The sequence below is a fragment of the Apus apus genome, chromosome Z, assembly GCF_020740795.1.
Source record: "Apus apus isolate bApuApu2 chromosome Z, bApuApu2.pri.cur, whole genome shotgun sequence".
Lineage (NCBI taxonomy): Eukaryota > Metazoa > Chordata > Aves > Apodiformes > Apodidae > Apus > Apus apus.
The window spans coordinates 33,438,327-33,451,174 of record NC_067312.1 but is presented as its reverse complement, the minus strand read 5'-3'; the positions used below and the strand labels follow the sequence as shown (position 1 = coordinate 33,451,174).

Sequence of the window (12,848 nt, the reverse complement as noted above, 5' to 3'; positions counted from 1 at the left end):
GGGCCCGGGGGGGCCGCGGGGCTTGGGATTAGGTTTCCGGCCGCCGGGGCGTGCCTTGAGCGCGCTTCCCCGCGGCGCGGCTCGGCGCCGTTACTTGGGGGCGGGAAGGACGGAAGGCGGAGAGCGGGGCTGGGCCGCGGGCCCCGCCGAGCCGCTCGGGTAAGCGGGGCGCCGGGCTGAGCGGCGGCGTGCGGGACCAGCCCGCCCGCGTCGTCCTCCGGGGGTGCGGCAGGGCGGGGAGGGGCCCGCGGTGTCGCTGGAGTTCTGAGCGGCCTTTTAAAACGTGTTCATCTGGCGAAGTTGTATTTATGATTGTGTTGATCCGGTGGTTTTGCGGGAGCGGGGCGGCTGCTGGAGGAGGTGAGAGGCCGTGGAGTCGTTGGGAGGGCTAAGCCTGTTGCTCCTCGCCAGCCGAGCTGGGTGCGGGCGGCGGAGCGCGGCGCTGGGGGCCGCGGCTCCGGCCTGCGGCGGGCGAGCGGTCCGCGGGTTCGGGCGGCCTGGCGGGGAGTCATCTTCAAGTAAACAAAAGCCGAGCCTCTCCCGCCTGCCGACTGCTGCAGGTAACCCTGCTCGCCGCCTCGTCTTCCCCTATCCCTGTTGTTTGTTGTTGTTGTTTTTTTTTTTTTTTACCTTAGCGGGAGCATTTACAGGCGGGGGCCGGGGGACTCGCGGGCTCTCGCCCAGCGCTTGCGGTCGGCGGCGTTGAGACTCTCGGAGCCACGGCCGCCCCAAAGGCCCGGGCGAGACCGGCGCTTTCCTCCGGGCTGGTGTGCGGGCTCCTGGCGGAGATGCAACCCGAATCCTCGGGTGCCATGCCGGTGCCTGTTGCCTTGCTGGCGCTTCTGGCAGGTCTGGACCCAGCTGTAGCTCTCTGGCATCCCCCTGGGTCCGCATGTAAACGTGAGCGCTTTGGCAGAGTGGAAGTCGAGGGGTGAGGCTCAGGCATCGTTGTGCCCTTTGGTGGGTCTAGCGGAGCAATGCAAAGGGTCTCTGCTTGTTTGGGTTGGTTTGTTTCTCACGTGGTGTTCTGCCTTGCTGCCAGTACCTCCCTACATTACTGGAAAGAGTAATACTAAGAAAGAAAATAAAAGGAAAAAAAAAAATCATAAAGCCAACCACAGTAACTCCATGTATCACATTTAAGAGATTTGATTTGCCATCTGGCTGAACAATGTCCTGTTCTTTCCGTTTCCTTCACTTTTCTAAACAATGCCTCCTCCTTTCTTATTTTTGCTTCCTAACAACATGCAGAAGATTTTGTTACTATAAGCTGTTTAACGGAAAACGTCATTACTGGCTATGGTGCCAGAAAGGGTAGCAGGAGCCTCTTGCCATAGCAGAGCAGTGATTTACCGTGATGAAGCTTGAAGGGTCTGAATTCTGTTGTTGCGAAGTCTGTTGCGTAATACCTTGTGGTTTCCATATCAGCACTGCATTTTCCAATATAGCAATGACTCGCTGGTAGGGAGGAATCTAAACTGGAAAAGGGAAAAGTGGTGAAATAATTTTGGAAAGTGCTGTTTGATGCTCTGTGGAAATCGAATGTAATGTAGTATTAGAAGAAAACAATGCAGAATGAGAATTTCTACGGAGGTATCCACCTTAACTGGCAACATTTTGTATAACAGAGGACTTCTTTTTTTTCTTTTCAGATTTGTTGTCCATTGTTAGTATATGGTTTTTTTATCTCTCTGTATCTTGGTAACAGTAAACTTGCATGTAACATTTGCTGATCAGCTCGGCTAATGGCTGCTTTTGTGCTTTCAAGAAGCTTTTTCATCAGGAACTGTATGCATTCTCCCCTCTCTGCATAAAAGTGCACTAGCAAAGTTAGATCAGTAACAGCACTAGGAAGAGAAGAACTGCACTACTTACATACTGATGGTTGCTATTTATATTCCATGTAGCTCTTGAGTCTCAGTTCTTCAGAGAGGAATGCCATGCAGCTTCTCAGTTGTGCAAATCACTCTAAATGGTTTTGTTTTAATAGATAAGAGTTCAATCAGTGTATTAAGAACCATAAAGACCTTTTTATATAATCCGACCCACGTTTCATGTAAGAAAATGTAAATTTTTTTGAGTGTGTCCAGTATATTTTCTAATAGGCTTTATCTTTGAGCAGTCTTCTGTTTAAGCCGATTCAATGCTGTGCTGGCAGTATACGGTATCATTATTGGTAAGCACAGTTTTTTTTCACTGTTGGCATTCTCAGCAAATGGGTACATAAATAGGCCATTTTGTTTTCAGTGCCTTCTTGTGAGTTGTAAATTACTTTGGAGAAGTATTTGTTGCTGCTTATGGAATAATTGGAGTATTTCTTTTGTACGCTTTTCAGACCTTGTCCTTGCATCTGAGGCACACCTTGCATCACAGTCTTGTTACCAGCTGTAATGATTTTCAATATACAGTAAGAAGTTTGTGGTTTTAGTTTGTAAGGAAAATGGCAACTCTTTGTTGAAGCTTACTGGCTTCAGTGGTTCAGTGGGGCTTCTCATCCCTTTATTTATGCTGTTGTCACCTCTGTGAAGAATCCAATATATGTGAAGAGGTGCAACTGTTGTAGGAAGTATGTTTCATCAAACTTAATTGAGTTTATGGCTCATGGACAATATGGCTACCAGTTGCACATGCTGAAAACATAAAGAGGCAATAGTAACCATGCCTGGGTTTTGTACATCAGTTCAGCATATGTAGTGTCACATATATTCTGCATATACTAAAAAGTTGCTTTTCAGTTTCTGAAACTAATCCTGTATTTCAAATGTTAGAAAATGTTATGCCAATTCACCTGAATTTACAGTATTTACTGAAAGATTTATTTTTATTTTAATTTTTTGTAAATAGATGATCTGTTGGTTTCCTTAACCAAAAAAAATCCCCAAAACCACCTCCCTATAAAACGTTCCCCTACTGTGTTGCTTTTGCAGTACTCTTTACAAATTCTTTTGAATACCCTGTATCACACCCATTTATCATTAGGTGAAAGTGTTAAGTCTAGTTTAGACCCATTTCCAAGTAGCAGTTAGAACTCACACATCAGCTAACATGGGTGTTATGCTCATGTCGGGCTCATTAGAGAGGCCGAACATTATTAATTAAATAGAACATTATTAATTAAACACAAGTGAACAGAATGCTTTTTTAATCCAAAGGCATTGGGGATTTTCTTAATACATTAGTGTGATGTGTGCAGAAGCTTAAAAATAGCTGAATGTTTGAAATTGTATTTTCATAGTTGCTTCGAAATACATAATGCTGTTCAGCTCTATCCCAGTACTTTTCTCTAACATAGAGAGCCACTACTACAATCTTTTTACATCTTTTTAATGCATTCAGCATTGTGCTAAATTTCAAGAGGTTTCATAGTAATGTCACTTTGCAAACAAAACTGCTTATAGTTTTAATATACACTGTGTGTTAAGTTACTGAACTGCCATTTTATTTCTGCTTTGACTTTCAGGAAGAATTTTAATTATCACAGCTTTTAAATGTAAATGTCAGGCTTCTTGTGCTTGCCTATTAAGTTTCAGGTAGTCAGTAGAAATCTTTGTTAGTAAAATGGTAGGCTAGCCTTTTTGTCCCCTCTCCCTCCCCTCTCCCTCCCCTCTCCCTCCCCTCTCCCTTCCCTTTTATTTTTTCCTTGCTTTTCCTTTCTTTCTTTTGCTTTTCCTTTCTTTCTTTTGCTTTTCCTTTCTTTCTTTTGCTTTTCCTTTCTTTCTTTTGCTTTTCCTTTCTTTCTTTTGCTTTTCCTTTCTTTCTTTTGCTTTTCCTTTCTTTCTTTTGCTTTTCCTTTCTTTCTTTTGCTTTTCCTTTCTTTCTTTTGCTTTTCCTTTCTTTCTTTTGCTTTTCCTTTCTTTCTTTTGCTTTTCCTTTCTTTCTTTTCACTTCCCTCTTGGTCACTGCCCTCATGTGTTTACTTCCACACCTTTTCTCTGCTTGCTTATACACCTTTTATTAGGTGTAGCGAAGACTATACCAGTCAGGCTATAGTTGTCAACTTCTTGTAGTACTACTCATGATTCTGGAAAGTGCTGTATGCAACAGGAAGAATGACCTTTGTGACAGTAGAAGGATACATAGAAAAGCTACGTTTTTTCAGTTTACCATGAGTGTTTTTAGCTGTCTTCATATTGACAAGACTACCTGCCAGGAGGCTGGGTATCGCCTTCATTTTCTTCCTGGGGATTGTAGCCAGTGTGTGGGAGATAACTTGGCGAAGTGGAAGAGCTCCTGGAAATTACAGGCAAAGCAGAAGGTTTAGCAGTAATTAGTATCTTCCACTTCTTGTGTGGTTTGGTTTCCATTCTCGTGCCAGGCAGTGCTGACACAACATGCCTGTTTGAGCGATAGCCAGAAAGTAGGGCAGGGAAACAATGCAGAATGAAAATTGAGTACAAAAGGATATCTCTAACCCAGCCAAATCCAGGCCCAGGTGTTGAAATTTAGATTAGAAGTTTTGAAATACTCTTTTTATTAGCTATAAAATGCATGTTGTGATTGCCATGCTGCTTAATTGAAAGAGCTTTAGTTTGAATCTCAAGCAACTCCTAGCTAAAGTTTGGGTCTAGAGATCACTCTTCAGGTAGGCTTTTCCTCTGTATCCTCAGAACGCTTCTAAGTAATGCAGGAGCTACAGGGCAAAGCCTCTTACCATGTTTTCTATCTTTGGCATCGCATGATTGCTAATCCACTGCTATCAGCATTAGTTTTTAGCCTATTATCTGAAATGGCTTTGTGAAGTAGTAAGTGAAGTCAGTGAAACCGAGTAAGTTTTGTTTTAGGAACGACTTGATCAGATGTGAAAGAGTAATCATTGAAGTGGGTTATCTTTCCCTTTTTATGAATCTTTTGGCTGTTTAGCTAAATGGCTTGTGTGGTTGCAGTGGAAAGAATATGATCAACATAAGTTTCATAGGTCTTTTTAAAAATTCTGACACCTATGGATTTTAGTGTTTTAGGACTAGGCACAAAGACACCAGAGCTGCAGCATGCCAACCGTTTTCTGTCACTGAACTTAAACAGAAGGGCAACGTAAAGTGTAGAAAAAATGTGTGCAGAACACAGTTTTGTTTGTTAGCATGGAAAGAATCAAATGTCAGAGTGCAAGTTTGAAAAGGATCACCTAACTTTTGCACATCCTTAATAGGTTTTTGGGGCATGTTTTTCACCATGTGTCTGTCTAAAATTATGTGAGTTTTTTACGTTCCTGTTACAAAACAGAAGGTAAAAGAGAAGGCTCTTTTTGTTTGTCTGGGTTTTTTGTTTGTTTCTAAAGCCACATCTTTCAGGTGCCTGCTATTTGTTTAACAGTATTTCTTCAAGTTGTCAGTAGAAAAGTCAGTCTGTGTTCTTAGTATTGGGAAGAAATTAATGAACTTTAGAACTGAAATACAAAAATAGTTAAATCTACTATGAGTTATGCTAGTAATCTCTTTGAGGTGTGAACCCCTATTTGTATTGTGAAAAAGGGCAGGTTTTTGCTTCAGACTCACATTGCACAGCCTTCCAGGAGTATGTGAAATGTGAGAATCAGAACCTGATTTCCCATTTGTGCATCTTGAAGGCTGTGATGGCTTTATAAAAATATTCACTATAACTAATGACAGACTTATGTCTCTCAGCAAATAATTGTGCCTGCCTTCACACTTCTCCCCAGCATATCACTGTTGAAATACCTAGAAGCAAGCTAGTTTAAGGGCCAGGAGTTGGCAGCTGTAGTGGTTGGTGGCAGTCATGGATAGGTCTGTGGGCATTTTGCACAGATATGTGCTTGCTTTCCTTGTACTTCAGTGATACTAATATGCCATTAAGCTGGTGCTGACAGATCCCACTTGTTAGCATGGATGTAGCACAGCAGCAGAGTCATGTGGCTTTTCACCATTTCAGGGTACTGGCAGAGCAGCCAGGGGTCATCTTGGACAGCAACAGGTAGAAGTGCTGGTGTGTTTCAATGCATTGTTTCCACATCAGAGGAAGTGTCCTGAAGGAAAACGTCTTGATGACAGTTTCAGTCTTGCTCCCACTTACTGCCACAGTCAACAGAAGCATTAAGTTGGTCAGCTGAGGAGGGATTCCCTGCTAATACAAACACAAAATAAGGAGAATTAAACTGAAAGCTAAAAATGAGTTTGCTGATGTTAAGATATCTCTGGAGCAGTATTCCTATCTCAAAATCATGAGGCAAATATAAAGTATATAATGAGTTTCTTAGCAGAGCTAAGGTCTTATTTTGGTTGCAAATTAGATTGGATCATCGCCAGCTATAGAGTATGTTTAGGACTTGTGTCTGCATGTAGAAAGCTTCCGTTATAAACCATGTGAGTTTGTACCACAGGGGTTGCAGGAACACAGTGGTGACCTTGTCCATTCTGCCACTTGAAAAATATGCCAGCACAAGAAGAATGACATTCTAGACAAGTTTAATCCTAATATAAATCAATATTCAGCTACTCCAAAAGATACGGACTTTTAAAAACCTATGTCTCTCTTTTGAGGTTCTCAGGGAGGTAAAGCAGAACAGTAATCCCGTATTGTCCTGATTAGTTTCTTCAGGAGCTGAGATGTTGAACATACAATGCTATGTGCTTGTGCATATAGTGTTGTGATAAACAAGATCATGGCACTCAAATGTCTGAAAAATAAGTCTGAATAGAATCACAGAATCTTAGGTTTTAGACGGGACCTCAGAAGATCATCTAGTCCAACATCCCTGCCAGAGCAGGATCATCTAGAGTACATTACACAGAAGATGTGATCGTGTTTTCTTAATATAGAAGGAATATAGAAAAGCTATGAATTATTAAGGTCTGGGGAAGCCAGCTTCCTTCACAATATTTAAATAATCTCATCCTGCCCTTCCCATGTGAAGTACACATATTTTTGTCTTGTTTTTGTAGTGTGACAAGGTAAAAACACAAGATGCATAGTTTGGTTTTCAGATCTGGTAATCCTGTACTGAGATTTGCCTTGACAAATGAGAAAATAAATTCATAAAAGGTTTGTTTTTATTTATTACTGCTATGCTTAATTTGGATCATCAAATAAGGTTACTTTAACAAAGTAGTTTCAAAGGATTTGAATGTATGTCCCGGAGTGGTATCTTGTCCTAAAAAGGATGATAAGTGATCTTCACCAATATATTGACAAATGCAAATGCAACAAAGTGAATCATAGAATATGCTGAATTGGAAGGGACCCATCAGAATCGTTGAGTCCAACTCCTGTCCTTGTGAAGGGCACCCCAAGAATCACACCATGTACCTGAGGGCATCATCCAAACTCTTCTTGAACTCAGGCAGGCTTGGTGCTGTGACCACTTACTTGGGGAGCTTGTTCCAGTGCTCAGCCACTCTTGAGTGCAAACATTTTTCTTGATATGAATTGATATGAAGCCTCAGACATGTCAAAACTAGGGAAGTTTTGGCGATAGAATTTGAAACTATTTAAAACCCACTTTATTTGGGTTTTCTTCACAAACTGCCAATAATATAGGCTTGTCAAAATACTTACAATGATTTGTGTTCCTTTTAAGTGAAGGAACAGTTAACAGCTGTTTTCTCAGTTTTACTGTGAGGGTTGCTTCATTTTTGTCCTGCTCTGGTTCTGTGACTAATGGTCTTCATGAATTTTAGTTAGACTTTCTTACCCAGAGATTTGTCAGCACTGTTCTTTCCGTTTTTCTCCAAAGTGTCAAGAATATCTCATTTTTCCTGAGTGCTTAGAGATCACAGCTCTCTGCATCACAATAAGTTCACCAGCTTCAAGTTGAGGTGCTATACTTAAGTGCTCTCCTAGTATCAAGAAACCAAAGGCACCATTGTAAAGATAAGATGATAAAATGCACAACTCAGTTCATGCAACTGTGAATTTGAACTCTTCATTTCTCCTCAGCTATCCATCTCTATCAAAAATATTCCATCACTACGAATTTCTGAACAATGGTAGACACACTGTTGAAAAAAACCAAACAAAAAACAAAACCCCACAACTCCCAAAAAGCAATAAAAAATAATAAATGTCCTGGTTTAAATATTAAAGGTGAATCCCAAAAAACAGAGAATAGAAGTGCTATTACCACCCCCCCTACCCCCCCATCCTCCCAAGGGAAGATAGAAGGGGAATAAAGGAGAGAGACTTAAACTTTGGAAATTGAAAATTAGAAACAAATTTACTATAACACAAGGTAGAAGGGTAAAACGTGGGGGAAGAACAGGTAAGTATTTATATATAAAAAAAACAATCTCGCGGGTGGCAGGGATATGGGGAAGGCAGGGCTGGTCCAGGGGAGAGGCCCACGGCTCCTCCCAGCACCCGATGCCGTTGGATTCTGGAGCGAGCAGGCGGGAAGCCGAAGGAACCAGCAGCACCACCCACAGGAAGAAAGGAGCAGGAAAGGAGAAGGGTCAGGCTTCTGGATCTCCGGGCTTTTATAGCCTGTGACAGGAAGTGGGCGGGAATACTGACCCTTCCAGTCTGTCAGGGTCCTAAGGACCCTCTTTCTTACACGTATCAACACCGTGCCAGGGTCTCCCAAACCGTAACAATAAACAGTTTCAGAATTTATTCCTCCCAGTGTAGAATTTCCTGCCTGGAAACCCACATTGGTGAAAACCCAGCTGTCATCTGGATCTGAGTATCAATTCCAGTAGGGTTTAATAGCAGATGCTGTAGTGTGAGGGTCCTGACAGCCTTTGTAGTCTGAAGACTTTGTGACTTATGTGACTTTTCTTTTTTAAAGGTGACTTTACAAAATGCGCTATGACTCATACACCTGAAATTGTCAACACAGCTTGAAAACTTATCCCTCAGGGAATGTTTTTTTATGAAGCACTGGAAAGGAAAACAGTGAAACTGTAAACTTGTCAGTGACAGCTAGGATTCATAGCTTCTAATTAAAGCAATGGAAGATGTGCAACAGTACGCATACAGCAGTTTTGATATGGAATTGAAAAAATATGACAGAGTATTGCTAAAAGCAGTTTTCAGACAGTTTTTAAGCTCCAGAGTGACTCAGAAGAGGTTCCCCTATGAGGTCACTTTAGTTATCCAAGGGTGTGTGTTTTTTGTGGTTTCTTATTTTGCAGGGCTGTTTCTTGTTTTCAGAAAACTTTTTCCTTCTACTTCAGAGCTTAGTGCTTCTATAAATGTGACCCTTTTCCCTTTCTTATTTTTCAGGGAAAGACTATTTGCTGCCTCTTACTGTTACTGGAATAGAAGCTGAGAAACAGAAAACATGTTGGAAACAATTGGTAGTATTTTTTTATTTGTATTACTCTATTTTTGTGGCCAAATCAAGTGTGCATGATAAGAGACATTTTGTAAAAAATATTTACTGTGCTTAGAAATGCATGATGTATTTGAGATTTTTGTATTTTGTATTTGAAACAAAAGGTGTGCTGTAATCTGTTCAGCGTATTTTATTTTTAGCGCGTTGTCTTGATTTCTTTGTTTTAATGTTTACTAGAATAAAAAAGTTTGTATGAAAAAATCAAATGTTTTCTACTATGCATGTGTTTGTAATTAGTTATTTATAGCTGTCTCTAGCCACAGTTCCTGAAACTGAATTTTAATGAAGGCACTTTAACTTCTGTAACCCAGTTCTTGCTGGACAAAAATGTAATTTTCACTGGCTTCTGTTTTCAACTCTGCCTCTGACTTCCAGATTCATTAGACATGTTTGGGCTATGATTTTTGTTCAGAACTGAACCAATTAAGTCCTCTGTAGTTTGAGCAGTAGGGAGGGACACATTTAAACTTGTTACCTGCTTGTATGTGGCTATTTCTAAACTGCTGTTGACTAGGAATTGTTATCCCTTCAGATACACATCGCGCCCTCCAGGCCATGGAGCGCTTACAGGCAAAACTTCGGGATCGAGGTGACATTGCAAATGAGGAGAAACTGAGCTTATTAAAGTCAGTGCTACAGAGTCCTCTCTTTAACCAAATTCTCAACCTTCAGACCTCTGTTCAACAACTAAGAGATCAGGTAGGAAAAGCAGCTTCCCAGACACAAAAGAAAAATTGCTAAGACGATGCAAAAATGCGTGTGTCTCTGCATGTTGAATAGTGAAATGGAATAACCTAAATTAAATGGCAGTCAAAAGCTTCAGAGAACTGAGTGGCACATATTTGATTTTTCTGAGCTTTGTTGAAACCCATAGTTTGTGGATGCATTTTTTATGTATATGCTTGTTACTTATGATGGCACAGTGGGGAAATGGTGATACTGGGTGGAATGGTAACATAAGGCCTTCTGTCTCTATCCTTTAAAAGGAGCATGTGTTGTATGAAGTTTTAGGATTTTTTTCTTAGGAGCCTTTTACTGCTGTCTTGTGTCTCACCCTGCTAAAATAAGAATAAAGGAAGATGTGGAATGTTGACTACATACTGAAATGAAAATTTGTGGTTTTTGTATAAGAATGAAAGAGAAGCAAGAGCTTCTACCTCCTTTTTCCTTGCTCAGGGTTTTAAATAAAAGTATTACTTTTCTGCCATCTCTTCAATGAGGATGAGAGATAAGGAGCAGCAGCTCAGCTATATCAACTTGATTATTTGTTATAATATTTTAATTACTTTGTCAGCAGGATAAGAACTTGAAGAATATTAAAAGTAGTTCAGTAAGTGAATTAGGACTAAGCTGTGTTTGTAGCTTTGCGAATAGGCGTTGACTCCTGCAAGATGGACAGCTCTGTGGCTGGTATGCAGAAATGCCAGAGTGGGAGGATGCACACCCTGAACTCTGACCATAGCATCAAAATGTAGCTGCATTTGTTCTCTGGACTGTGACTGGTCAGGAGCCCTCATGATCTTGATGCCGCTACAACTGTGTGGCAGAAGAGCATGATCTGGCTCTGTATTGCTTCTTATGGATCATGTGGATGCTATTTTACACACACCAGAAATAAGTTGTAATGGTGCCTACAGTGCCATACAGGACTCTGCTTTTCAAATTTTGCAGGTTTGGAATGCAGAGACTGGGGTGATTGAAAAAAATCTAGGAAGGAAAGCTGTTCTGAGAGTTTGTTTGCTAAGCTGTTTGAAAACAAGGATTTAACAGTGACATGCAGAAATTATGTGGTAATGTCTCTGGGAACGTGTAGTTAGAATGGCAATTTGGTGAAAAGGCAATTTAAATTTTCACTTCCAGATATTAGCTGTGAAGATAGAGGATGCTTCTCTTTTTAAATACATTCACCTAAGTTGATAAAATGAACCAACTGATACTACAGATGGATAATTTAGATGTGTATTTTTTAAAAACAAGTAATAATTTTACCTTCTACCCTAACCCTGCAGTTTTATTCATGCAGCTACTTTAATGGCCTACATACCAAGTCTAATTGTCAGGAGAAATACTTAGATGTGAATTTCTTTCTTGATACGTGCTTATGTGAACACTTGCACATGCAAATGTGGGCTTTTAGCTATTCTTAGATTGCAGTCAGCTCTTCAGAAAGTATCCTATATTTTCTTATAATAGAAGTATGTCTTCCCTATAATACAACATTAGATTGTCTGGCTCTTCTTTGCTTTGTTCAAGTGTTTGTAAAGAATACTGAAACAGGACAAAGAATAAAATAATGAAGTAGGCAGTCATGTTAAAAAGATGTGTTCCTTGGCATTTTCAAAGGCTTGGTTTTGTTCAAGAACACACTTCAGTATTATTTTTATGGCTAGGAAGATGCTGTGCTCTTGAAATTCTTAAACTACAGGTTGGTGAAAACTGCAGGGCAGGTGAATAGTGGCCAGGCTTCTTGGCTGAGCTGTGCCAGACTGAGGAAGCAGATAAGTTGTTTCCCAAGCACTTGAAGTTAGAACTATGTTTTTGAGTCAGGATGGTGAATGATACTGAGATATACAGTGGCTAGGTGTTGCAGTTACCCACTCGAGACTAAGACAGCTAAATTTTTATGATGCTTCACAGTGAGCTGCACTGAAAGTTCAATGGAGTTCTGTTTCTTCTCAAGGTGAAGTGTGACAGTGTGTTAAATTGCTCATGTGTTTTTAATTGGTTCATGAGTTTTTACAAAGTCACAGAATTTTTGGAGTTGGAAGAGACCTTAAAGACCATTGAGTTACAACTCCCCTGCATGGGCAGGGACACCTTCCACTAGAACAGGCTGCTCAGAGCCCCATCCAACCTACCCTTGAACACCTCCAGGGTTTGAGCCCCCACAACATCTCTGGGCAGCCTGTTCCAGTGTCTCATTACCCTTAGACTGAAGAATTTAAGCCTGATCTCTAACCTAAATCTCTCTTCTTTCAGCTTAAAACCATTACCCCTTGTCTTCTCACTGCAAGCCTCTGTAAAAAGTCCCTCCCCAGCTTTCCTCTAGGCCCCCTTCAGGTACTGGAAGGCCACTATGAGGTCCCCTGAAGCCTTCTTTTCTTCAGACTGAACAACCCCAACTCCTTCATCCTGTCCTCATAAGAGGGTTGCTCCAGCCCTTGGATCATTTTTGTGGCCCTTCTCTGGACACATTCCAACAGGTCCACATCTGTCTTGTGCTGGAGGCACCAGAGCAGGACACAGTATTCTAGTCTCACCAGGGCAGAGTAGAGAGGCAGAATCACATCTCTCAGTCTGCTGGCCACACTTCTTCTGATACAGCCCAGGATGGAGTTGGCCTTCTGGGCTGCAACCGCACACTGGGAGCTCATGTCCAGCTTTTGATCCACTAGTACCCCAAGGTCCTTTTCCACAGGGCTGCTCTCAAGCGTGACCTCCCCCAGCCTGTATTCATATCTTGGGTTACCTTGGCCCATGTGCAGGACCCTGCGCTTGGCGTTGTTGAACCTCCTGAGGTTCACCTGGACCCACTTCTCCAGCTTGTCCAGGTCCCTCTGGA

At 41.4% G+C, this 12,848-nt stretch overlaps 1 protein-coding gene across 11 annotated transcripts in view; it reads left to right on the top strand.

The window, feature by feature from the left end:
• The first annotated feature begins 235 nt into the window (after window positions 1-235).
• The window catches only part of MPDZ (multiple PDZ domain crumbs cell polarity complex component), a 95,734-nt gene continuing 83,121 nt past the window's right edge, over window positions 236-12,848 (top strand). For 7 of the 11 annotated variants that reach the window (XM_051642131.1, XM_051642127.1, XM_051642132.1 and 4 more), the window contains exons 1-3: window positions 237-360; window positions 9,175-9,248; window positions 9,819-9,985. In XM_051642131.1, coding sequence (XP_051498091.1) covers window positions 9,233-9,248; window positions 9,819-9,985 — 183 coding nt within the window. In that variant the 5' untranslated portion in view covers window positions 237-360; window positions 9,175-9,232. Of the gene's footprint in view, window positions 361-543; window positions 561-9,174; window positions 9,249-9,818; window positions 9,986-12,848 lie in introns of those variants that run through there. The other 4 variants (XM_051642125.1, XM_051642124.1, XM_051642122.1 and 1 more) reach the window with 2 other exon arrangements.